This window comes from Lampetra planeri, chromosome 36 (assembly GCF_965212315.1).
Source record: "Lampetra planeri chromosome 36, kcLamPlan1.2.h2, whole genome shotgun sequence".
Taxonomy (NCBI): Eukaryota; Metazoa; Chordata; class Hyperoartia; order Petromyzontiformes; family Petromyzontidae; genus Lampetra; species Lampetra planeri.
The window spans coordinates 3492670-3518805 of record NC_136142.1 but is presented as its reverse complement, the minus strand read 5'-3'; the positions used below and the strand labels follow the sequence as shown (position 1 = coordinate 3518805).

At 44.7% G+C, this 26136-nt stretch overlaps 1 protein-coding gene across 4 annotated transcripts in view; it reads left to right on the top strand.

Moving 5' to 3' along the window:
* LOC144730696 (ephrin type-B receptor 2-like) overlaps positions 1-26136 on the top strand; it is a 143117-nt gene that overhangs the window by 90941 nt on the left and 26040 nt on the right. For 2 of the 4 annotated variants that reach the window (XM_078611387.1, XM_078611386.1), the window contains 8 exons: positions 6672-6780; positions 9972-10039; positions 11332-11454; positions 12049-12132; positions 12551-12798; positions 16809-17024; positions 17265-17414; positions 25482-25675. In XM_078611387.1, coding sequence (XP_078467513.1) covers positions 6672-6780; positions 9972-10039; positions 11332-11454; positions 12049-12132; positions 12551-12798; positions 16809-17024; positions 17265-17414; positions 25482-25675 — 1192 coding nt within the window. The remainder of the gene's footprint in view (positions 1-6671; positions 6781-9971; positions 10040-11331; positions 11455-12048; positions 12133-12550; positions 12799-16808; positions 17025-17264; positions 17415-25481; positions 25676-26136) is intronic. The other 2 variants (XM_078611388.1, XM_078611389.1) reach the window with 1 other exon arrangement.

Sequence of the window (26136 nt, the reverse complement as noted above, 5' to 3'; positions counted from 1 at the left end):
TGTGTCTATTTACTGGAGTGCATAATTAAGCGATGTGCTTTTATAGTGTGGAGACTGTTGCTTTGTTTAGAAGTTTAGAGGATTTGTGTTGAATTCAATCAATGCCCATTCTTGTAGCTAAATGTGCTAAGGATGCTACAGAATGACTTGAACGAGAAACTGAAAGGGATATCCCGTGCTAATTTCACATCTATCAATATAATGTGAAGATCTACGAGTGGCCTGTGACTGCATTGCCAAAGTTTCATGGAAGAATGTGTACCCATATATATTTTGTATCGCGTTCTCAAAATGTCCGGTACCATCCGTATCAATAAACACATGCACACCTAGGATAAGTCATATGTTAATGCTATGGTACTTTAAAAGAAAAAAAAAACGTACATACTACATTATTGTATACTATCCAAAGCATGTATCCTGCGAAAATCATCCGCCTTTTTATTTCAAGGGATTTATTTAGTCCATTTAGGATTCCGCCTGCCGTGGTGCAATGGCGAGCACACTGGACTTGCAATTCAGATGTCGCCGGTTCAATCTCCCAGTGTAGCAATTGAAACGACGGGTTAACTTCTCACATCCTCCACCTCCATCCTCCCGGCAGTATCAAAGGGTACACCGCAGTATATCGATTGGCAGGTCCCTGCGCGTGGTGAAGGAAAGAGTGTACTCCTAATTACATTTTCAGTGTCAATGCCTGCATCGATCCCATTAATCGCTCTTAGCATATTCTGCAGACTTTAACTTTGCCAGCATGAACTGAAATTCCACTTTTGAAATGCATTTCGTAAGAGGTGCGCTTCGTTTTTAATTATAGTTTTTTTTTCTTGGGATTTTACCTTAATTGCAAACGCGTAAAACATTCGAGAATAAAACTTGCTTTTTTACGGCAAATGACTATAAAGGACTCGGCACAGTGTTTCCAGGCCCACATTGTTTTGTAGCCAATTAGACGGGCAATTGCTAGTGTCACAAATTATATGAGCGCAACATTCCAATTACAATGCACTGAAAGTATGTTATGGCACGCTTAAGGGAATTCGCAGGAGTGGAACATTCTTTTGATACATTTATTTCCACAGCAATGCAGTGGCCTGTTCCTTGGGTTTGAGAAATGCAACAAAGATCCCTTATGTTCAGCAGTTCGGTTTTAGTTTCGTCCTTCTTGCGTTATTCCATTGGCTTTTAGCTTGCACAAAACTGGGCCAATTTTTCATCAAGGAAGGATCATTTGATTGGTGAAATTTACAGATGATAGAGCACGCGTATATAAAAACACCAACATTCCATTTCTTAAGTAAGGCAAAATCCGAATTACGCGTTGACTAGTGCATTTACGATGAATAGCGTTGCAAAAATACGCAAACGCAAAGTGAAATTGGAAGTCACGTGACTAATTGGTTACTGGTTTACGGTCATTCTCAATCCTCCAGCGACAACATTACAGATCTCTTACCATTGCATGTAGAAAATGGGCAAGTTGGAAAAGTGACCTCCCATTATGCTATATTTTACCAGCCCATCCCATTTAAAATCCGTAAAGCAAGCACCACTTAATGAACACTCAACTGTGGCTGTCCTTGTAGAGAGACTGGTTCCTGATTTAGTCCCTTCGACTCGTTAACTTAGTTTCTTGGGCCCCCTTATATACGAGCTGAAAACAATACATTTGTTCACCGATCTAACATAACATCGGCATATCCCAATTGAAGGTACCAATGTCCAACGTGGTTGTTAGTTACATCGCCTTTCAATAAACGCAGGGGCGGTGTTGCTAACCGGGGGTCATATGAAGTGCGGGGACACGAATCCAGCACACACTGCATCCTGCATTAAAAAAAAAAATGTTTCGGACGTAAGATTCCTACACTTCAGCAACCTGATCCGAAGCAATCCAGGGCAATGTTTGGGTCAGGTATCGGCGGGGTCAGTAAGCAAACTCTTGAGGGCCACTTCTTGCGGTGTCATCCAAGAAGCTCTGTCCTAAACGGCCTAATGCGCGGAATGCCGAGGGGTCGGGTAAGTGCACGGGCTAGGAGTTGAGTCATAATGCTCTTGGCGGGCATTGTGGGGAGCCTTTGCTCATAAGCCTGCCTGAGTCATTCACGTTTGTCATCTCTGTCTGAGTTGACCGATAGACGGTAGGCTTGAAATAAAGTTCAACGTTTGTCTAAAGCGTTCAGGAGATTACAACCGATGTGGGATAGTCAACAAGTCCGTCCGACTTGCGTCAACAAATGGTCCCGCACCCATTGAATTTTGAACCGTTCCTCACTCGCTTCCGCCCAGCAATGAATGGATATTAATAGCATCCCACGATAGCTTGAGCAAGACGACTCTTTGAACATCTATTTGAATTGCTATTAAATCAACCTTGTCTGCTGCTTGGTAATGACACCTTATGTACGGCAGTGGGAAATGAACACGTACAACACGTACAACTTCGGATTCAAATGTATTTTTTAATCGCAATTTCTGAGCACAGGCACAATAGGCTCAAAAGTATCCAGCGGACAGCAACAAATGACGTTATCATAGTTGTAGGTAGATAAGAGTGTAAACATTTATTGAATTGAGCAAGCTTATGAGAACTCGGTGGGGGAGGGGGTAAGAGACAATCACAGGGAATACCAGAGTTGATCAGCATGGAGTTGATAATACACATAAGCCACAATAATGCAAATAATATATGTGAGCTCATGCCAGCTAATGTTATACACACACTCCAAGTCCGTGTTTCCAAAACTTGTTAGGCCCTCAGACCACTCGGCCGACACAAAAACTTCCTTGGACCACCCAGCTCCCCCACATCCCTCGTGACCAAACTCATTCACTTCTCTCTCTAAATACCAGTAATACAAAATTATTCATATTGCCGAAACTAAAAAAAAAACGCAGCAGCTATCAGGTTTTAGGTGGGGGTCATTTCGATGTTAGGGTTATGGTAGTTTAATCAGGGAAGTTTACCTCTTTGTTTTGATTAAATATCACTAGCAAAACATCCACTAGCGTGATTTGAGGCTTTCGTGAATGCAGGAATCCAAACTCTTTTGTTCTTTCGGTAAAGTCACGTAGTTAGAAATAAATTAAAATAATTTATTTAAATTAAAATAATTTATTTCTTACCGAAAGAATCAAAGAGTATTCATTAACATCCATAACACACGGCATGAACGTTCCTCGTTATTGCCCGGGATCAACCTGCATTTGGATCGCAGCCCAGCTGGCCTCCTGGAGGAGCATCGTGGGCCACCGCACTCTGACAATCACCGCCCCGAGCAGTTGTGTCCGTTTCGAGGCACGTCCAGGAATGCCTAAGGGTGTGGTATGGCCACATGCAGACAATGACAACATTCATCACGATTAAAACAACAGACAGAGAGAGAGAGCACTCCATGTGTTCTTGATGCAGACACAGATTAGTCCGGTTGCTTTTATTTATTTGACCAAGGCTGGAGTTCTTTGAGCTCCAATATGTCTCTCTCTTTTTTTTGTTGCAAGTAAGATGTGTGTGTGTATAGACACATAAATACTTGGACAGAGAAAAACGAACAGATGTGTACTTTTTACTGCCATCGCAAAGGTTATCTCCTCCGAGTTGATGTTAAATTCCACATGTTCCGCAGTCTTAACACTGTCAGCACCTCCTTGTCACAGTGGAGTGCTCGACATTCTACTTTGTTGAATTCCAAAGTCGCTCGTACATCTGTCCCATCAGCCCCTGGATTCCTCTGCATCCGTAGCTCAGTCCACTGGTCACTCGGTGACCAGCGAATTACTTAGTGACCAGTAATTAATGATTCCCTTAGAGTCTTACAGTGACAACCTTTCGAAGTAACATACACACACACGCACATGGAAAATCAACAATTACATACATAAGCAAAACGCCATTTTGTATCTGAACATTTAAATACAGATCTATTTTTTTGTAATCCCATCATCCGATTGGCATTCCAGACCAATATTGTTTGGCAGCCGTTTGTTGCAGCATGTTTCACATTCTGAGTCTCATCAGCAGCAGTGAGGCTTGTGAAACACATTGTGCTGAGAAGTTGAATACAATTGGGAGACTAAACCACAGACTTGCTACTGCTGTGGTTGTGTTTCTATACAAATGCTGAGGTACGGTACATTCAGGATGCATAACTGAAGCCATATACACGAGTTAAATGTTGAAAATAATTATCCGTGAGCGTATGTAGAGAGATAGAGCAATTATAACAATGTTTAGTTGCTACATTACTTTGGAAACACGAGCTAAATGAAGTGTTTTATCTCAGCAGATGTGAGGGACGAACAAACCTCTGAATTGTACGTTCTTTTTGGAACCTCATTAAATTTTAAAGTATTTGTTTTATGTATTCACAATTCCTGGCAAACACTTTTTTTTTGCTGCCATTTTTTACGGCATGAAAAAATTGCGCTCGGTGAAAACACGTTCAGTGGATGAGGATGCTTGCGAACGCACACGCGCACACCGTGCGTGCACTTCAAGGTACACATCGTGTGTCGTCTCGTGTACTGAAAATCGTACGACCCATTTTCTGCCTCTCGTAAAACATTGCCAAGATTAGGCGGTGTCATAACCACCATGCACAAACGCACTGAACACACACATGGGTATTTAGAAAAGGGCTGTGCTTTTAGTGAGCACCTGTGTACCATGCATCGAAAAAGGCAAAGAATTGGGTAAACACACAAAAAAAATGCAAATATCGCCCATTTGGCCTCCTAGGCATTTTGAGAAATATCGTCTGTTCGCGTGCTCAAGTTGAGGCCCATAACGGCCACTCGCGATGTTTGTTCACCGTACGTACAAAGGTCATCATTTCAGAGTCGACCAAAGAGCGGCCCCTGTAGCCAGTTCGGATATCCGTCATCGCTGATGCCAGCCGTGAGCGAGAATCAAACGTGTGGGTTGAGCGGTCCACAGGGCAGTACACGGACCGCTGCTTTAATGATCCACCACGCAAATACACACCCACAGTACACATGAGGTAAAGGCAAATATTCACCCATGCACACTTTAACACACTGGTGGGATACATGCCTGTACGTGAGCATATATTAAGACTGGCATGACGCATTGTTTCCCCCGTGCTGACGTTGACACATCGCATCAGGATCTCATTTAAGGCCGAGTCAACATATGGGTGGCCCGCCCAGATAATCACCTGCTGATGATAGCTGTGAATATGAATCAAACTCAGGCTGCTGGGTTCATAGACCGGTACTCTAACCACAACACCACTGTTCCCACACACACACACAAATAAACATTCTAGCTAAATGAAGAAGTTGTTTTCCCAGGTCCCATCGCCTGCGGTCTCTTACTCTGTGAGCGTGCAGCGGATAATAATGCAATGTTGGAGCCTCTAGAGAGACCGAACTTTTGCAATAGGCTCATTCACGGCACTGCTGACAGAGGGAAGCACCTTGCTTTCATTCAGGCGAGCAGGTTGAAGCTGCATTGTTCCGGTGACCCGTATGGACAAAGAGGGCCTTTTAAGAGACGTAATTGTCCTCATTGTAACATTCAGGGAGGTGGGCTCCCACCTGTAATGATGCACCGCAGAGACCATCAGGGGTTGGTAGGTCACTTACGGATTACGAGGCATCACATAGTATTTGATAAATGGCAAGGTCTCCAGTGTCCTTTTGCGGGGGGGGGGGGGGGGATTCATCTTCTTGGTTCTTTCGGTAAAGTCAAGTAGAAGAGAAATAATAAAATAATAAAAATAAAACATAATAAAATACAATTTTCACGACGTTTCGGCCACAACGCAAGCAGCCGTCCTCAGGTGAAGAACAGACGCTGTCTTTCCGACAGACCTGTTCTTCACAAAGATGCTGTCTTTCCGACAGACCTGTTCTTCACCTGAGGACGGCTGCTTGCGTTGTGGCCGAAACGTTGTGAGAATTGTATTTTATTATGTTCTATTTTTATTATTTTATTATTTCCGTTCTACGTGACTTTACCGAAAGAACCAAGAAGATAAAATAATTTTGTTTGTTTCATTACGAATGGTGTGCACCCACGAGCACTGGTGCTGTGATTGGAGCATTTGACGTACAATTGGGCAGATTGTGTCCGCGTGACTTATATAAGACTGGCCTCTGCCATGTGAATTTTGAATTTCCACGATTGTCTCTGGGCCATTATTGGAGATGAGCACCACCCCATTGCTCACTTGGCCACCGAGACACTTTGGTGACTTGAAGCCCAACTCTTGTGGACTGAATATTGTTTCGTAATATTGCTTTGATCAACATCTCAATTAGGAATGTGTTAACTATGGCAAAACTCATCAAGCCCTGTTCAGGTAAATAAATACTTTAGTAACAACAATGGGTGAAGGCCTCCCCACAGACCATGTCGATCATGGCGGTTGTTTGTCCAGACCTTCACTAAGTAGGCCAGTGTAAGCCGTTGGAGGGTATGATGGGGCCCAGGATCGGCTCGGATAGAACTCCCCACTCTCATACCCAACACACAGTTGGCCGGCAAATCGAACTCGGGTCGTCGTGCGTCGAAGCGCAGTGCTCTCACCGCTGCCGAAAAAAAAAAACACTCGCCAATAAAGCCTCGCGCTGCGTTCACTTGTCTGTTGATGCGCGCGACCAGCATTGTAGCGTCGCCACTCACCGCCGCTCGTCTTCCTTTGCAGGTAGCTACCCAGAGAGGCTGAAAGAACAGCTGCCGCTCATAGCCGGCTCTGCAGCTGCCACCATTGTGTTCATCGTTGCAGTGGTGGTCATCGCCATAGTCTACTGCAGGTAACGTGCCGCTCTCATTCGTCCATTCAATGCGGGATCATTGGTGTGGCCCTGCACTTGACTCAAATTGGTCGACAGAGTTCAAATCCTTGTCTTTGTATGCAACGTATGTTCGATCTTTTATCGCACTGTATATAGCCAACCGTCCGAATCGCAGTTGGGTAGATATGTTGATCTTCTTTTGCACCGTATTTAGCCAAGCGTGCTAATCACAGGTATTTGAGTCGCATTTATTTGGGTCTCGAAAATGAGCACAACTCCATGCGAGGTCATAATTTGCCCTGTGGAGATAACGGGACCTGCCCTTGTAATGTGGAGTTAGCACCACTGGCAAAAAAAACAGTGGAAATTATTGCTGCCCTTTGCTCTTCAAAGAATGTAAACCCTTAGACCTTTTGACACGGGCTATAAACGATAAGCTTCCACATTTTTCTATACATGTTGGATTTTTTTTTGGGAGTGTGGTATATTACCCACACGCAGAATAGACATTGCAAAGGTTTTTTTTTTCCCTCTTGCAAGATTTGTGTGGACCATGATTTTGTTCACTCGTACAGTAAGTATGCTGCGCAATTATCATTCTTGATCCAGTATTGGTTGAGCTTTCGCCTCCGCAGCACAATGGACATGTATACTAAAACATAATGCATTTGGAATTCAACAAGTTTTTGCGCGATTGTAAAAAAAAAAACATCTCTGAAGGATACCGCAAACCTCCTCTTAGTATTTCTACAAAGATCTAGTTCGGTTTCCCATGGAGTACCGAGAAAACGATAAAGGTAATTTAATTATGCACAAGCCCTTTCCATTAGACTTGTCACTCACTCTCTGAGTGTGGGTTTCCATCGTGTAAGCAGCTTGCTCCGACAACGAGCACGGTTCCATTGGCACAAGGCGGGATACTGGCTTTTCGCCAAGCTGCGTGATATCATAAAATAAAGGCAGCCTTTCTCGCCACGTCAAATTACGTCAACCGGCCGTGTCTTCTTAGCCACAGTTCTGGATGCTCACTCGGTAAAATTGCACGTCGCTTCTCTACGGCCGCGTGTGCTGCGTTTTAAAGGGTGTCATTATTTGAAATGTTCGTTACGGTGATTGGATGGGAAGCTCAGGAGGGTCAGTTTCTGCATCGGGGCACTGAGCCAGTAGCTTGGAGGTCCTTGGGTTGTGAATCCCAGCTTCAGTTTATGGATGTTGTCTACATATATGGTACATGTTCTCAAGAATGAGGATTCTCTTGGCTCAGTCACGGTGATTGAATGATAATAAACCGTACCGGCCGCCTTACGGGTGTTTGCATTTCATTTGGCAGCAGCTCACCGGGAGTAGTAAACAGTGTCAGAGACGGATCAAATATTAAATGTAAGGTCACACGTGTGCGTCTGAAGGAAAAAGACTTCAGCAGCACAGGCAATAGACATTCTTTGAGCGAGACACTAATTCCTGGAGTGTCTGCCTCTCGAAATGTGCTCAACATAGAGCCAATATGTCTCTATTTTCAAACAAGTGATAGGTGTTTGGATATTTCCATCAATGCTTATTTGAGTGGGGAGAGGGAGGCTCTAAATTTTACTTTTAGCAGTTAAATTATATTTCTTTGATGGCTCACTTCATCATGGAGCAATGGGGATACGTTTTGGCATTCAATAATTGCCGTTTAGCCAAAAAGTAAGAAAAAAATCGAGAGAATATTTATAAACACTCTTGCCATCAAAGAACATCTGTTTTTCAATCCTCCCAAGGGCGAACATGTGAAGTAATGCCAAATTGATGAGGTTGCTTCCGGGTCTGGCTGCGAATGAATGTCCGGTGTTGAAAAAGCACAAGTTGTTCAGTTGCGAAAGAAAAACAACAAAAGGGTGTGATACATTCCCAACACACCAACCCATACCTCCGCAGTCAGGCACACGCGGAGCGCACGGCGTGCGGACCGCAGCCTCTGCATGGCAGTGCGAATAAAATGGCAGCGATTCGATTGGGGTTGACGCGACCATGCTCCCCCTCCAGGAGGCAGGGAGAGGGGAGCGGTGTTTTGTCCGAGGGGTTATTGTCGGCCGGTTTTAATGCAAATGGGTTCAGCGATGGCCCTCGCGGTTTCACCGGGCCGAGAGGATGAACGCCTGACGCTTGTAATCGCTCTCGTTGAGCGATCGACGCCACGTGTCGCTGCTCGCTTTGAGGCGCCATGTGCCGTGCGGTGCTTTCCTAATTGGAAAAAAAAAATGGGAATGGAGATTCTCTCGTTATTGGAAGCATGCATGTTGCCATCAGCAGGTATCTATTGGTCTACAGCGACTTGCTTTGAGCTCACTTGACGTGACAATGATTTGGTGCTTAATTTTTCGTAGCAACCTCTTACGTGCTACTGCGTAGGGGTTTGCGGTTGCGTTGTATAGCCCTCCAACGTGTCTTCGGGTTTGTACCTCGTATGGTTCAGCGTGATGTCTGACATTTTGCTCCAGTTGCTGGAAAGCCTCTTCTGGAACTGAACGTTCGGTTTGACATTTGTCGGACATTGTGCCGAACAACACGCGGTACAACCCGAAAACGCACCGGAGAGCCACACATCTTGTGCATCACCTGTGATGTCTTTGCACATTGTATTGCACGATACGTGCATACACATTTTTGGCCATCTTTTGTCCATTCGTACGCAAGTGCATCCGCGAGGCAGCATGTCTGTCCGTGCGCTTGCACGTGCGTTATGATAAGCTGTATTAATTCTGTGGCCGACTTGATTTCTTATTGAATTAAAGCAGCCTCTGTCAATCACGCTGCACAGTGTGGGCCAAGCTAGAAGCCCTTAAGTGTTCAGCCGCTCTCAAAAAACGCCCGCCCTACGAACGTTGGTGCGGCGCGTTTTGGCTACAGGGAAATGTGAACTACGCACATCTGTTGCGATATCCCCCCCGAGGATTTGGAGCTGGGGCCTGAATAACTTTGTTTGCGGACGGCATCAGACGTAAAAGTTTCATTAATGTAAAGTTCTCCCCGGCCTCTCCCTCTCCTTGGTAGCAGTTAGAATTACCGTGCTTAATATTCCCTGATGAGCGCGTGGAATTCTGTCCGTGGCAAGACCAGTGACCACTCGCTCCTCGGCAAAGCTCAAGAATGACAAGGAAAAACGATTTGACTGCCGCGACATGTTAATATTTTCGGTTGATAAACGGACGTTTAATTTCGTTGAACAGGAAACGCAGTTACGGACGACCCGATCCAGAGTACACAGACAAGTTGCAGCAGTATCACACTGGCCACTGTGAGTATATTGAATTTAAAGGTTTGTACCCAAAACTTTAATTATAACTGAAACCATGTGTTAGTGGCCATTCACTCATTTCAAGTAATGCATGGATTTCCAAATGTGAGTTTTGTGTGTGTGGAATTGTTTTTCCTCTTTTTATTTTACTTGACATTCATCGTGCACTAAAAAATATATAATTGTAAGGTTCTTTAAACATGTCGCTGTTGAAGCCAAAACCACAGAAGAATGCTTCAGCTTCTGTAATGACCCGAAACATAATGCGACACATTAATGCGGATACATTTTTTTCCACTCTCCCGTTTGGCTATTTGTTTTATGTAATAACACTTTTTATCACGACTTCACAAGTAATAATACCTTTACAAAGGAAAGATGCAAATGAGTATTATTCACATAGCAAGTGTAACTTCCACAAAATGTGCAGCTGTTCACATAATGGCCACATATGCATTAATTCCTTTCCCACGTACTGGCAAAGGGGCAGCTGCTATTAGGAGCACCCATAAAAAAAAAACATGTGAAACAAGTCTGTGAAGCCTAATGCTGCATAACTTTCATGTAACACATAGCCCTGCTGGCTCTAATGCAGCATATTTGACATTGTTTTTAACATTAATGCGTTGTATGGGGTGGAGACTGAGGCACTTGGACCCTGAAGGCGTTACAGACGTGACTGTGTACATCTCCCAGTTGATGTATGAGCTGCTCTGGAGTGCACAGCGTTTTCTGTACGAGTTTCATTTTCCTAATCTTATGACATTTCACCCTATTTATTTCCCTTTTACCAAGAGCCATTGACAGAGCCTAAAGTTTCGAACGTACATTTTTTGTGCACTTGCAACTACAGTTGGCAGTTATTTTCGTGAATTTCATGATATATATATACTCTTCAATTGGTTACGGTTTGAGCTGAAGCTTAAGTTGTTACCTTATAAGTTATAAATGTAAAAAATGCACTGTTCTTGGCAATGCCTCGGCGTGCTTCAAAGGTACTGCATCTGTAGCCCTTCCCATCATACACTCCATCTCCTTTGCCAGCATGGAATACAGAAAAAAGATGGCTTGGCTTGCTGACCTCTGTGAAATCTGGAGAAAAAAAAAACTAAATCCACATTTTAAAAACCACCCTGTCACGCCATCACCTTGTCACAGAAATCATTCCCATTTTTGCTGTTCACATCTGCAATCAAACACTTAGCATTTTTCCCTTCTTTGTGCTCTTTTATATGATTTGTGCTTGATGTGTTTTTTTGAGTTCCTTTTAATTTGTCGTCCGCTCCGTACAGCCACTCCAGGAATGAAGATGTACATTGATCCCTTCACGTATGAAGATCCGAATGAAGCCATCCGTGAATTTGCCCGCGAGATAGATATATCCTGCGTGACGATTGAGCAAGTCATCGGCTCGGGTAAGCCACGGCTGATCACATCATTTGTGGAGCTTTACGTGGGCGCGTGCGTGTGCGTGCGTTGCAGATGAATGGCCTACGCCGAGGCTGTGCGTTCCCGCTATATTACGTGCAGTGCAGTTAGATACACAATGCTCATGGGCGGCATAGTGGTTCGAGCGCTCCGCTCAAGATGTACTGCATGGGAGGCACGGTATGAATAATAAATTATGATGGTGATGATGAAGATTGCCCCTCTTCAAATCCTGGTTTAGGAGTTGACTGGAGTTCTTGTGAAAAAATATATTACCTCTTTGGGATGTCAACAGGAGTTGTGATATTGCCTCCACTGAACCAACACCCTATCCACGGTTGGCTACGCACAATGCGATAGAAGTATTACATACACACGCACATTTCAGCAGTGTGAGACACTGTGACTTTGCTTTGTCTTTGACCCGCATACGCAGACAGCACCACTTGCTCGTTTGCTCTTGCTCGCTGACACACGTGGCCAGACGTGTCACTTTGCCGTATTGACTGCCGCTTGATGTGGTACTGCTGCTGCTGCTGTTGCCGCCACTATTGCTGCTGTCGCTTCCACCACCACCATAGTTATTGGGGCGGTGGCGCGGCCCAGCGGTAGCGCATTTGCCGCCTGTTGCAGAGGTTCACGGTTCGAGCCCAGCAGCTGCCCTGGTACTATTAAACATACATGCAGGGTCTGCTACACAGTGAATCACAAAGATCCTATTGATGTTACCAGAATAAGAGTAGGGCATGTGTGCCGGTATTATGCTCCAAATTTGCCAAATATATTTCTAAAACACGACTTGCAAATTAATTCAAAGGGGAAAAACATATTAGCATTGCCCCCTATCAGCAGAATTTGCCCATTTTCAGGACAGTGTTCACAAACACTTTGTACCACGTAGGGACAGCTGTCGCTGGCGGTCCCCTTAGCCATGCGCAGCGGGGCATTGAGATGTAACGGAAAGTCGTCGCTCGGAGCTGCTGGGTGGAAGCACGGGGGTGGTGGGTGGGGGGCATTTAAATCGAGCGGCCAGATGCCAGGCAAACCCTGTTGAGCCGTTGCCGCTGTCTTTCTCCCCGGCAGGCGAGTTCGGCGAGGTGTGCCGTGGCAGGCTGCGCATGCCGGGCAAGCGGGAGATGTACGTGGCCATCAAGACCCTCAAGTCCGCCTACACCGAGAAGCAGCGGCGGGACTTCCTCAGCGAGGCGAGCATCATGGGCCAGTTCGACCACCCCAACATCATCCGCCTGGAGGGGGTGGTCACCAAGAGCAGGCCCGTGATGATCGTCACCGAGTTCATGGAGAACGGATCACTCGACTCGTTCCTTCGAGTAAGACCCCCCCACTCGGTAGACAAGCCGACAATGAGATCCCCCCCCCCCCACCTGTCTGCATCTATCCACGTGTTGCCCGCGACCTCTACAACGGTTGTATCGCTCTCCGATGGTATCGCTTGTCAATGTGGTTTTGGGTCTTGGACGCTCTTCCTTCCGATATTCGGAAGCCGCTGGAGCTATGCGTTTTTAAATATGGATTGAAAGCTGATTTCATTCAAACTGCTTTTTCACGTCTCGTTGGTTGTCCTTCCCCCCGCACCTGCAATTGGCGTTATTGGCTATGTACGGTGCAAAAGAAGTTCAGCAAGTTGAAGTTGTGCTGCGTGCTGTTCGGGACGATGTCCCTATGTTTTACACCGCGTGGTTTGTAGCTTCTTCGGTACATGGTGCTGAACAATACGCAGTAAACGGTAATACCAGGAAGCACATCGGAGAGATGCAGAGCGCAGCTGTGAAAACCTCCAGTAAATGGTATCGCTCATTGGGCCAGTCGTAGTGATGCGACATTGTAATCCAGTACTTTGCCAGTGGAGTTGGTGGGTCATGCCATTACCAAAACATCTTGAATGTGCATGATGTTGTCAGATCTCAGAAGCTCTGTAGAATTGTGCCTGGTCAGTGCGTGGATTGGAGACTGCCTGGGAATACCAGGTGGTCTGAAGATGTCAGTGCTTTGTTGATTGTCTGTGGATTTTCACTCAGAACTCTGGATCTCTCCACTTGCCTAATGCTCACTACTTCCATTGACCAAACACCCCAATGTGGAAAGCATGTCTGAAGAAAATCTTTGAGATTCCTGGAGGATTTATTGGATTATGAAGGGTGGTTATTGAAGTATTATACATATTTTTTTAGATAACAGGGCAAATTAATTTCTGCAGGGCCTTTTGTGCACCAATGGCTTTGTTGGTTCAAGAGTGAAATAACTATTTTATTTTTTTATTTGTTATAATTTGATACTTTTAAATACTCGTGCGGTGGATAGAGTGCCTATTTTCCAGTTGAAAGGTCATGAGTTGAATTTGGCTTGGAGGTCAACTCATTATACATCTTTGGTCAGATAAAATAAATACTCCTGTTTGAGAATTCTACGACAGTTTTTTTCTTTCTGTATGGAGATACCTGTCCCTGTCACAGAAATGTGGAGTGTGTGATTGTTTTCACAGCAGTACCAATGGAGGTGATTACCACTCCAGTTTTTATTTAAGCCAAGTGGCAGTTTATCTTTTTGCACCAATTCTGATTTATTTTGTAAGATAATTACGTTGATGGCTGTCTAAAATATAATGCAGTGGCATAATTAACGGTATTGTGGAAATCTAAACACACGTTTTGTTTTTGCTAAACCCAAGCATGATGACATGTTTGGTTTCCTATTTTGCAATTAAAAAATGTGCTCGCTTATCCAAGGTCAGGACATACATTTGGCCAGAAAACTGTTTATGTAACAGCAAATTATTATTCATATCTGCTGTTTATATGTGGCATGCCTAAAATAATGGGTGAGGTTTTACTGTTTCAGGCTATGCCTGATTAAACAACGAGTGACCCATGTGGCAATGCAAGTCATCTCCATCTATGCATTTCACTTGAATGGTGAATTATCTTGTCACATCCACACGTCTCGGGAAACATCTTGTTAGCTCGGACAGTAAAAAAAAAAAATGAGATTTAAAATAATAATGATAATGTCAGCCTACACAGTAACTTTACCAAAGTATGCATCACATTATAAATGATGTGCTCAATAAAAGTAACTTTGTATTGAGCTCGGGTATAATGATAAAATTAGGAATGTATGAGAAATGCAGGAGTAAGTGTATTAAAATGTAATGCAAACCGAAACATTATTTAGGGAGGCACACAATGGACACTGTTATTCTCTTTCTGTGATTAAACACATTGCCCACTAAATTATTTCTCCTTTACGAAATAAAAAAATAACTGCCAATGAAGAAACAACAAAAATCGCTTGTTATTGAACGTACGATTTTGAACTAAATTCTAAATGGATTGTAAAGTGGGTCATGGTTATATAAATATATTTAATATTTTAATTGTGAAACAACATGTGTTCATTCCCAAAAAGCAATGTTTTTCAGTGTTAACTCTTGAGGTTTAATGGATGACAAATTAACACGTCAGTTGAGTATTTGGTAACAATGTATCTGTACCATTGTTGCCATATGGGCTGCTGCATGCATTGCCTAACTTGACGATGCTTAGGCTACAATGGTCGGGGGCGTTAACCATTCACCTCCACAGCGATTCGATTAATTGCTCAGTCAGGCTCACGATTTGATTCAACAGTTGTTTCTTATTAACATTCCCATGAATGCTGGTACCACTGTTGACTTCAGGAGTGGCGTGTGAACTTAACAGGTGCAGCATATAGGAATTGGATTGTGATCCACACGATTCGATGCTTCTATCGTGAGCTTAATTACTGAGGCTAACAGTTGAAAAATTAATCGTTCCACCCCTGTGTTTTTTCTGAGATTCAGATAATCAACAGATAATTGATTATATGGAAACAGAAGTTGATCATCTTTGACTGGTTCAAATAATATGATTATTTATAATATAAAACGGCTCATATTTACTTAAATGGAGCCAGTGGCGCATCGCTTTGCACAATCATAAACCCAGCAACCGGAGTTTAATTCCTGGCCATTGTTGATATCTGTAGCAAGTCGACATCTTAACCGGTGCAGCACCCATTGCCAAACCGGCCTTGACCATCGTGATGAAGTGCCCGGTGAAACGATTCCCCCGTGACATAAAGTTGTGGAGAGCGGTCTTCATTCGGCAGCGATTTTGCCAAAGGTCTGTTAAAATGCTACGACGATTATGTTTAATGTGCAGAGCAGGCATGCAAACGCGTCCGTGCTCACGCTGCCTTGCTGGTGAAATAACGAAGCAATTTCCTTTACATCTACCCGCGTTCGAAATAGAAAGCCAAACAGCGGCATCCTGCACTTCTAAACAGTGTCCAAATGCTCCTGCTCGACCCCGCGTCGAGTATATATTCTCTCAACTTGTCCAAACATCCGACGGTAATTCGAGGCAGGCTGTCAAGGTAGGCTGCTGCCAGTCCCATTGAAGCTCCGCTAACAGTCCATAAAGACGTGCCTTTTCTTTTCTTGGCAGTTGCACGCACGCGTTAATAAGGGGCACAGCCTCGGGCCTGAGACAATTAAGAGGAGGAAAATCCACATTTTGCTGACATTCCGTGTACAGCATCAACACGAACGCCGCCGCTCCGAGGTCGTTTGCGTTTGTCAGATTTATTAAGTAAAATGTCAAAATGCCTCCCCGCTCAAACAAGAAATGGGGCAGAGATTATTTATCGTTAGCAGGCAGGGTTGCTGGAAACGGCACAATCTTACGGCAGAGACTGGGGGTGGAGCGGTGGTGCAATGGTAGGCCACTGCCGTGAACTTGGTGACCTGAATTTCACTCCCGGCCACCGCTGACATCAGTGACAAGTGGTATCTCAGAAGGGGAGGACACTTTTCTTCAAATCAGAAAATTGGAGAAACTCCGCATCAAGAGGATGAAGCTGATGTCCTGATGATGCTTGTTGTAATTGCATCGCACTCGAATTATAAATGTTGCCGGTTTACTTTACAACACACCGGTGTGCTGTACTAGTAACCAATTGGCATGTTTTGTCTACGTGACAAACCTTACTAATTGGCTGTGTCGGGTGGTGGCAGGTTTGATGACGCATTTATGTTAACGCTATCTCACTAAAAAACCTCCATTGTGGATATCTCAGCATCCGAATCATAGTGTTCAATTATGCTGGAGGTATCCAATGGTAAGAATGTATCGAAATGATTAGCCACTTTGTTGCAAGCTATCATTTGAAGCCCAGGTCGCCTCTGAGGTCGCAACCGTGCCAATCGCGCCTGTGATTGGCACGGTTGGTTACGTGCGGTGCGAAAGAAGTTCAACGTACACGCGGTGTAAATCGAAACAAAAATGCTTTGCGTCCACAGCAAAACGACGGGCAGTTCACGGTGATCCAGCTGGTGGGGATGCTGCGCGGCATCGCGGCGGGCATGAAGTACCTGTCCGACATGAACTACGTGCACCGCGACCTGGCCGCTCGCAACATCCTGGTCAACAGCAACTTGGTGTGCAAGGTGTCCGACTTCGGGCTGTCGCGCTTCCTGGAGAACGACCCGACGGACCCCACGTACACCAGCGGCATGGTGAGCGCACGGCCGTTCCACACGGCTGTCCTGCACACTTCAAATGAGTGTAAACATTGCCACTGGTGAGACAAAGGTAGCCGGGCGTGGTGCTCGCCACTCGCCCTCCCCTCGCGTGCGAGCAGAACTTGCCTGAACAGTACGTTACAGGCTGCAAGGGGCATCTTTGTCTTGTGTACGTGTTGTGAAACACACACACAAGCCAATGCCGTTTCACCGATAACCCCGTTGCTTCCACAGGGCGGAAAGATCCCCATCCGGTGGACGGCTCCTGAAGCCATCCAGTACCGCAAGTTCACGTCTGCGAGCGACGTGTGGAGCTACGGCATCGTCATGTGGGAGGTGATGTCCTACGGCGAGCGGCCCTACTGGGACATGACCAACGAGGACGTGAGTTCGACCGACCCGCCCACACCAATCATTGCAGGCCACTTGCCATCCACCCGCACCAGTGGTTAGGCGGCAGGCGAGCTCACTCGCCCTGTTTGCGTCTTGTCTAAAGACTCAACAGTTTCACCTGCAGGCCTACACAAATACTACAAAGTATTTATTTTTTCTCACTTCGTGCAATGGCGTACTGGGATCCCTGGATACTATTGTGCCTTATAAATGTTAATTATTATTTGTGACAGGCTGCATCAGAACAAGAGCAATGTTGCTGTGGAAGGGAATCTTCGTGTAAGACGCAAAAATAAAGTAAAGGTGCAGCCCTGCAAATATCTTACTCACACCACTGCTGGCAGAAGGGCCTCCACGATGAGGAGTTATAGAGATCACCACTCGAGGATATATTGGCCTACTCTTCCACGCTGGCCTGACACTTTAGAAGAGGCGGGAGTACTATTACTATTTGAACAATTTTTTTCTTACCAGATAAAACCCATTGAGCTACATAGCTCTATTCAGAAGTGACCTGACCACAAATGATGACTCAATAAAGTAGCTTATCATGTGAAGTACCCGCAACTTTACCCCAACAAGCGTGACCTATTGATCGACTTATGGTGTAGTGTACCCTTTCATACTGCTGCTGGGTGGACTGGGAGATCACTCTGGCGACCTCTACCATTACATCACCACAGTATCCACAGTCAGGGCATACCCACGCGGTGGTTCTTTGACAGTGGATCTGAGCCAATCGCAGAAATATCACTTTCCCACTGCAAAAGGTCAGCTTTTCAATGGGACTATCAGACTTCTAATGAATGTACTTTTAATTTTTGATGATGGGCTGATCCAAAATTGTTATTTACAACTCGCAACCATTCTACTGTGAGCTGAATGCTTTGTCGCAGATCCACGTTCTGATGGTCGGAGCCTGTCTATCCATTGGGCAAATGTTTTTTCTTTATTCCATACATAATGGTCCGGTTGGAAATCTTAAGGTTATTGTGGCATTTTATGATATTGCCGACATCTGCTAATTGGAACACTCCTACGTGTATGTTTATGCACACATTTATAAAAAAAAAAATGGATAACTAAGCTTTTAATCAACCACACAGTTGTTATGCTTTTGTTTAGACCAATTAGCAAAATGTGGACAGACAAGCAGGTTTGATAAATAGCAGCCTTATATAATCTGACACTGTTCAATGTTTCAGTTTTCCCAGTTGATTTGAAGTTCTTATTCCATATGCAGTGAAATGGAATCAAATATAAGATGTCCGTAAACACTGGATGTGGAGATTTTTATGTATTTTACGTAAGCGTTGTTAAATTGCACTTGCTAAGCTCACTCGATTGAATGTGCTTGCTCTCTGCTACATTGCAGAAGCCTTTTATATTCATTAAACTGCAAGCCACACCAAATCAAACGAATTCCATACACAATACATGTGCAGAATGTACATATTTAAAAGATTATAATTGTGGTTTTCTTAATGTGACATTATAAAATTTCATTACCAACTGTCAAATAAAATATTTACTTTAAATAAGCAACATTGTTATATATATATAGAATATATATGAAATAGACAAATGTTTAATTATTTTTGTAAATGACCATATGCATGTAATTACATAGTGGATCTAAAACAGGCTGAAATCACTTAGTACTAATGTTAGTTGTGGCCCAGAAATAGAACCCAGGTCGCTGGGTTCGTAAAACAGTGCCCTAACCACTGCACCACCGCTCCACACTACATTGTAATTACATTGTGACTGGAATGTGATTTATCCTTTTTGGAGAATGAGCATACTATGTAATTAAAAGTTTAATTAAACCAATCGTGATATTTGTTTAATTAAATGTAACCATTGTGTAAGGTAATGGTGCATACATTGCAAATGTACATTATAACGGTGTGCATATATACATTTAAAAGCAGTAACAACAATTGCTCTCACACTTATTATCTAAGTCTAATATATACTTCCAACTGCATGTGCCAAAGAAGAGTTACTGTATTCTACTGTATATAAGATATACAATTGTTAACATTAGATGCATTTAATACACACATGATGCCTGAGCAGATATAAATATTTATAATACAGATGAAGAGTATTGTACTTAAACATCTTAACACTTGAGAAATATTGCATTTGCGTTCCTCTTATTTCTTTTTACAATTCGGAAGCAATGACCTACTTCATGCCACTTCGCTTGTGAAATAAAATCCAAAATCGCCTACTATAAAGTATTTAAGTGTTAATGATGAATGAAACACCTTCTTGCCACGGGAGCTACACTATATTCAGTGCAAATTTGGTGTCTGTTGAAAATGCTCTATCGAGACAGCTCTGGGCTTCTCAATGGCTTTTACAGTTTGCCGCTTGCGTGGCTTCCTTGACGACATCGTTTACTACCTGTGAAAGAGAATTAAAGACAGTTAAAGCGCAGATCTGCAGTTACCTGCTCATGCCAAATCTGGCGAGTAGCACACCTCCGCTTGGGGCGGCTCGAGAGGTCCCCCCCCCCCCCCTCTAAGCAGGTTTTCTGGCATTCTCTTTCATGCCGCCTTGATTTTTTGGAAGAATCTTCTTGGTTCTTACGGTAAAGTCACGTAGAAGGGAAATGATAAAAAAATAAAATACAATTCCAAGCTTGGTGGTGTTCATTCAGACGCTGCCTTTCCGACAGACCTGTTCTTCACCTGAGGACGGCTGCTTGCGTTGTGGCCGAAACGTCGTGAGAATTGTATTTTATTACGTTTATTTTTTTATTATTTCCCTTCTACGTGACTTTACCATAAGAACCAAGAAGATGAATCCCTGCAGTCACGAAAGCTCTAAATCGATTTTTTTGGAAGAAGAATGAGTATCCACAATTTACCCCATCACGCGGACCGGTGTAACCGCTTACACTGCTAAGGCAGGGGTGATTTAGTAAAACCTTGTTTCAATTGCCATGCCGAGAGATAAAACTGTCAATCTCTGTACTGCAAGCCCAGTGCGCTAACCATCACGCAGCAAGCAGCCTCTCTTTAACTGTCCGTGCGTTCTTAAACAAAGTCTAAAATTATATTTTATAAGCAAGGTGCTGTGCCGTTCTTGGTCATGGCTCATGTGATGAAGTAGATGCAATTACTCATCGATGCGTTTAAAGGGGGCATGCCACAACTGTATGTTTAAGCCCATATTTTAAAGCTCTGATCTCCCAAGTAAGATTATTGAAATGCTTTTTATGAAGCAGTGCCACCACTAAGGTTAATATTCAGATGCAGTATATAATTTTTACACCGACTTCATCACTAAAATGCAACCTACGTACACCAAAATAAAAATAAATGTATTTATGTTTTAGCCACAATCTCATATGCAATATAGCCCCTTTCACACTGCATAAATTAGGGCAATTATAATTATCTAACTGCTTCATTACTATGTAATGTCCTTGATCATTGTGGCCCGCTTTACTCGTGATGAAGTGTTACAATAGTCTTCTATTGTAAAAAATAGTCTGCGGCTAATTAGAAAATCTTCGAATGGGAACATATCTCCCGCAAACAAATGGCACATTGGAACCGTCACCGACTGTATTAACGCATCACTGAGCGGAGTACATCATCTGTGCTCAGGTTTTCCAACCCGAGCACAACTGTTTACTCAAAAGTAGCTGAGCGGGAGTGTTTTGCATTAGGGGTGGAATTCGGGGCAGTTTTGTTTCAAAATTGGGCCAAAAGCAATTTGGCACGTTCCCGAAGCAGCTACTCCAAAATAAATACGGCACCATTTTGTGGCGCGTGCAATGTGCTCTGTGCTTGGGAATGAGGGAGGGCCCTCTGGGAGATTTCAATAGCATTTGATATGTCTGTGTTCCTTGGTTTGCCATGCAAAAGAAACTGTCAGGTTTCATAGTCAGAAACAATACGTGAAGTTTATTCAAGGCGCACAAATGAATTTCAATTCGATTCTGCGATAATTAAGTTGCCGCAAATTACAAACGTAAAACTAACACAAAGCTGAGCACGGGGAAAAAATAAGTGAACTGTGCAGCTGCGTAAAAAAAAATTGCGACGCTTGCAAAATGTGTGTTTTTGAACCATAAACTTAAAATGTCTGTGGTTTTTTTTCACGTACAATTTTCATTCCTAAACATTCATTAAATTCTAGCCTTTGTTGTCTTTAGTGGTTTGAACATTGCCTCCTGCAAAACTTATGTTCCCAGTGATCGAAAACACCTGTTGAGTTTTTTTTGTGTTTGTTTATTTCTCTTCTTGAAACAAGCCTCGTGGAGATTGATCTCACACACGCAGTGATATACTTAAAGGTCGCTTAAAGATCAATAAGCAGGACAATCTTTTTTGGCGAAACTGTAAGGGGGACACATTTTATCAGCTGACATCTTGACCCCACGAGCTAATTAAACATTCCGATTTTCCTGAAAAGAGTTCGATTTTCATGTGTAATGCATTGCACTTGAAACAAGTGGGATGTCGCTGTGGTCGAACGGTTAGCACGCTAGACTTCCAAGTCGCTGGTCGCCGGTTCGATTAAATCTTCTGTTGCTGCATTTGAAGCGATGTTGCCAGTTCCTTAAATACCCCCTTCGCCTCTGCCCACCCAGGAATATGAAAGGGCACAGCATAGTTAGTGGATGGCCAGGGCTGGCATGGTCGTGTTTGGTGGGATTCGAGTATTCAAGGTGCATCATTCGTCATCGGTAATCAATCGTGCGATTTGGAGTACACACTCCTGGACGGATATTGTCAAATGTAGTAAATTAATTTTGATCAAATTATTAAATAAGGTTGCTTTCAAAATACCGTGTTACACAAATTGAATATCGGTGATAGCCTTTGGTTAGAAGAGAGGCGAGGAGGTTCAACTGGGTAAACTAACTCTCTCGCGCCATTGCTGGCACAGAGGGTTCCACTAAAATCAGATCAAGAGAACTCCTGTAGAGCATGGCTTGGCCTACTCTTCCAACACTGGCCAAACCATATTTGGGAGGTGGGTGTAACTCGCGCGATAGAAACATCACGAGATGCTCTGACTCCTAACATACTCACGGTAGCTGCTGTGTTTGTGGTAAAAAATTTACATACAAAAACAAAACGCATACGTTATGCATGTTTATCAGATTTTTGGGAGTTCTTTTTTAGCTGGGAGTGCCTCTTGATTGCCAAGAACCACTGGAAAACAAAATCGCAAAAACAGTTAATGAGCAGCACATCCTACTCCGGGAAACATGGAACGCACGTTACATTAGTTATGCATTTTACATTCTGTTATTCATTATTTTGGGGGGGGTGGGGGGGGGTAGGGGGTTGTGGGAGGTCTGTCTGTGGGCAATTTGTGCAATTACCGCCGGCTTGCAAGGAAACATTGCTGGCGGTAAGTGATACGAGGCTGCTCGACTGCGCGGTCTTCTTTCCCCGTGTGCCGAAATCCGCTCGGCGGTCTACGGTTCGGTGAGCGCGCTCAGCTCTAACCGCAGCGCGGCGCGTGTAACTGCGAGTGACACACGGCATTGCGACGCACGCACGCACGCCCGCCACGGATGCACGCACGCACGGATGCATGCACGGACGCACGCACGGACGCACGCACGGACGCAAGCTGGGGGGAGGGGGGAGGGGGTTGAGGGTGCGCGTGCGGATCGCCCTGGCGGTTGGCACCGTTCCGAGGCACGATCCGTCTCGCTGCGCAAGCGATTTCCATCCCCCACTCCTCGCATTGAAGTTAGCTCTTTGATGGGTGGAAGCCTTCCGGGTCGGAGTTCTTAAAATTAAATTTACGTGGCACTACACTGCATAGTGTATTTTTGAACAGAGCTCTCTGTTTCAGTCGGCGGAGCCACCGAAGCCACCGAGTCGCATGTTGACCGACGTGTGAGTTAGCAATGCGCATCTAAAAGACCGTGATTTTGGGCAGAACGTGTGTGTGTGTGCATGTGCGCACGTGTGTACGCATACTTCGATTCCTGCTCGTGGCCAACACCAGTGACTATTGTATGAACCAGTCTTGGGCCGCCCCTAGGTGGATTCAGCCTCAAATGAGTAACCTGGTGTCGGTGTGTAAAAACATCACCACTGGGGAGACAAAGGCGGCCGGGTGCGGTGCTGGCCACCCACCCCCTCGTGTGCCGTGCCGTCCTTCATAGGTGCTCGCTAACAGCACTTTCCCCAACAATATATTCAGGCTATACAGGGGATCTTTGTCTATGTGGGGAGGTGGATGGGGAAGGAGAGGAGGGCAGTGGTTAACTTACCCCGCTAGGTTCCCAACGATTTCCAGCCGTGCATAACATCGGCGGCAAAATGTTATCTCAACTTGCGCAGCCCCCCCGCCCCCCCCCCCCGTAGTTTTACTTACCATTAATTTGACTTAACCGCCGTGGTTGGTAAACATCAGCAACCTTTAAGTGCAACGCGAAGGTTAATAGGTGCTTGCTATAGCAGCACGTTGCACAAGAGTCTGTTGAGGCTATATCGATTTGTCTTGGGCGTGTTAACAAAATAAAAAAAACGGGGCATTGTCTCACGTTATGTGGGGGGAAAGTGTCGTCACCAGAAAAAATATCGGCGAGGTTGTTTGGACCTTCGCCTTGCTTGTTGACAGTTGACACAGTGGGTCAGAGTTTGGGAAATGCCTGCAGCTGACCACCCACTCAAGTGGCGACCTGTGACCCGGTTTGATGTTGCTGAGAATTGAGTTGTTATTTTGTGCAGCAGTCTGTAAAGCTCCCCAGGAGTGAGAAGCCTTGGGGATTATTGACGTTGCCCAAGTAGATTTCCCAGGTTTTCCGTCTGGAATGGGGGTATTCCTTAACGAAAAAAAAGATTATATTTCCAAAGGCGATTATCTTTTTTATGGAATAGAAACACTGAAATGGTTCGTAATAACAGTAGCTTTAATCGGAATCAATTTGAAAATAAAGTAAATAAATAAAAAGCCGCAGCTGCGCTGCTATGTTCAGCGGTCACCTCTCTGACCTGGATTCGATTCGTGCTCGGACATGTAACGAGTACAGTCCCCTTAGCTCCAAAGCGGCAATGAAGGATTTCATGTGGAGCAAGATGGATACTCTCAACCTGACACACTGTGAGCATGACTCCTGCTGTGCACAAAAAAGAAATGCTCTCCCAACTGCTTGTATTTACGCTTAATTATTTGTCAACAAAACCCGGGCGCCGGTGACACATGCCACATATTGCCGCGACGTTCAGCCTAAATTTGTGTGACTGCTATGGCCGGCCCTATGCACGTGCGTCAGCCCTAATGTGGCACGAAACAGACATAATTGCCTTTCTATCTGACCCTGCTTTCAAGGGAGGTCAGAGCGGGTTTAAGTTTTGTTAATCTGCCAAAACTTGTGCGGCTAGCAGTGGCAGCTTGTTTGGCTGTGCCAATCCATCCACCGCAATTAGCATTGAAAGCAAACCCTGCTGGTCTTGAATTGCTTGTTAACAGGATAGTCGCTTGGAAATAAAATCTTCCACCCAACCACCCTCCGTCCAAACAACCGCTCCATTGTCGATCCGCTATGTGATAATTGTGGTGCCTTTTTACGGCGTTTAGAGAGAAAGCGAAAAGCATCATAACGTCTGCGCTCTCAAACGAGTATTGAGACGGTGCTTGTGGGTGGTTCTAGAGCCGGCCGTGGGAAATTCCACTGTCCTTTGGCATGGGCCTTCTTTCTAATACGGTGATCATTTCATGAAACCACAGACCTTTCTTAGCCAGAATCGACTCTTGAAGGTCATTTAAAAACATAACCTTCCAGTTGTCAATCTACTGCTCTAATCACAGCGCCAATGTTGGCGAGGGTGAAATATGCTTTATAAATTGATTTATTTTCTACGTGACTTTACCGAAAGAACCAAAGAGTAACTTCTGCAGTCACGAAAGCTTCAAATCAAGTTTGATACTTAATAAAATAAAACACACCAAATGGTGGGAGGGGGTGGGGGACAGTCAACACAACAATGAATGATTGAATGATGAAACAAATTCATGAATGAATGAGCATTTCTATGAATGGATATTGCCCCCCACCCGCCGCAGGTTATCAATGCAGTGGAGCAAGACTACCGGCTGCCGGCACCCATGGATTGCCCAGCAGCCCTGCACCAGCTCATGCTCGACTGCTGGCAGAAGAGTCGCAACGACCGACCCAAGTTCGGCCAGATCGTGAGCACCCTGGACAAGATGATCCGCAATCCTGCCAGCCTCAAGGCCATGAGCTGCGTCACGTCCGCGTAAGTGCCCCGACCTGCAACCAAAGCGCCGTGTCGATGTTGGTGCCAGTGTCCGTAAAGTCCGTCGCTGCACTGTCACTGGGTTCAAACGAGGGTTGAGAAATAGTCTACTCAGGGGGTCAGGGGAGGAATTATTTTAGAACTGGAGCCCCCCCCCAATTTCCCGGACCTCGACAACGGGTGTGGGGGGGGGGGGAATTGAGGCATATTTTCTGGAGCCCAGCCCTGGACAGCTCCAGCTGATATTAAACCCAAGTGCTGCTACAATAGCAGCCCTTTAGCCAGTAGAGGAAATCCTTCTTTCCTGTGGCATGGGGCCAGTATTTTTGTCGGACAACCATTGTCGACTTCCTGCAAAGTGGTACATATGTAATGACCCCCAGAGGGATGATGGATTGGATTGACCCCTGACTGAGAGTTGAATTCGCAAGCCTTCTGATCGTGAGTGAATTACTCTGACT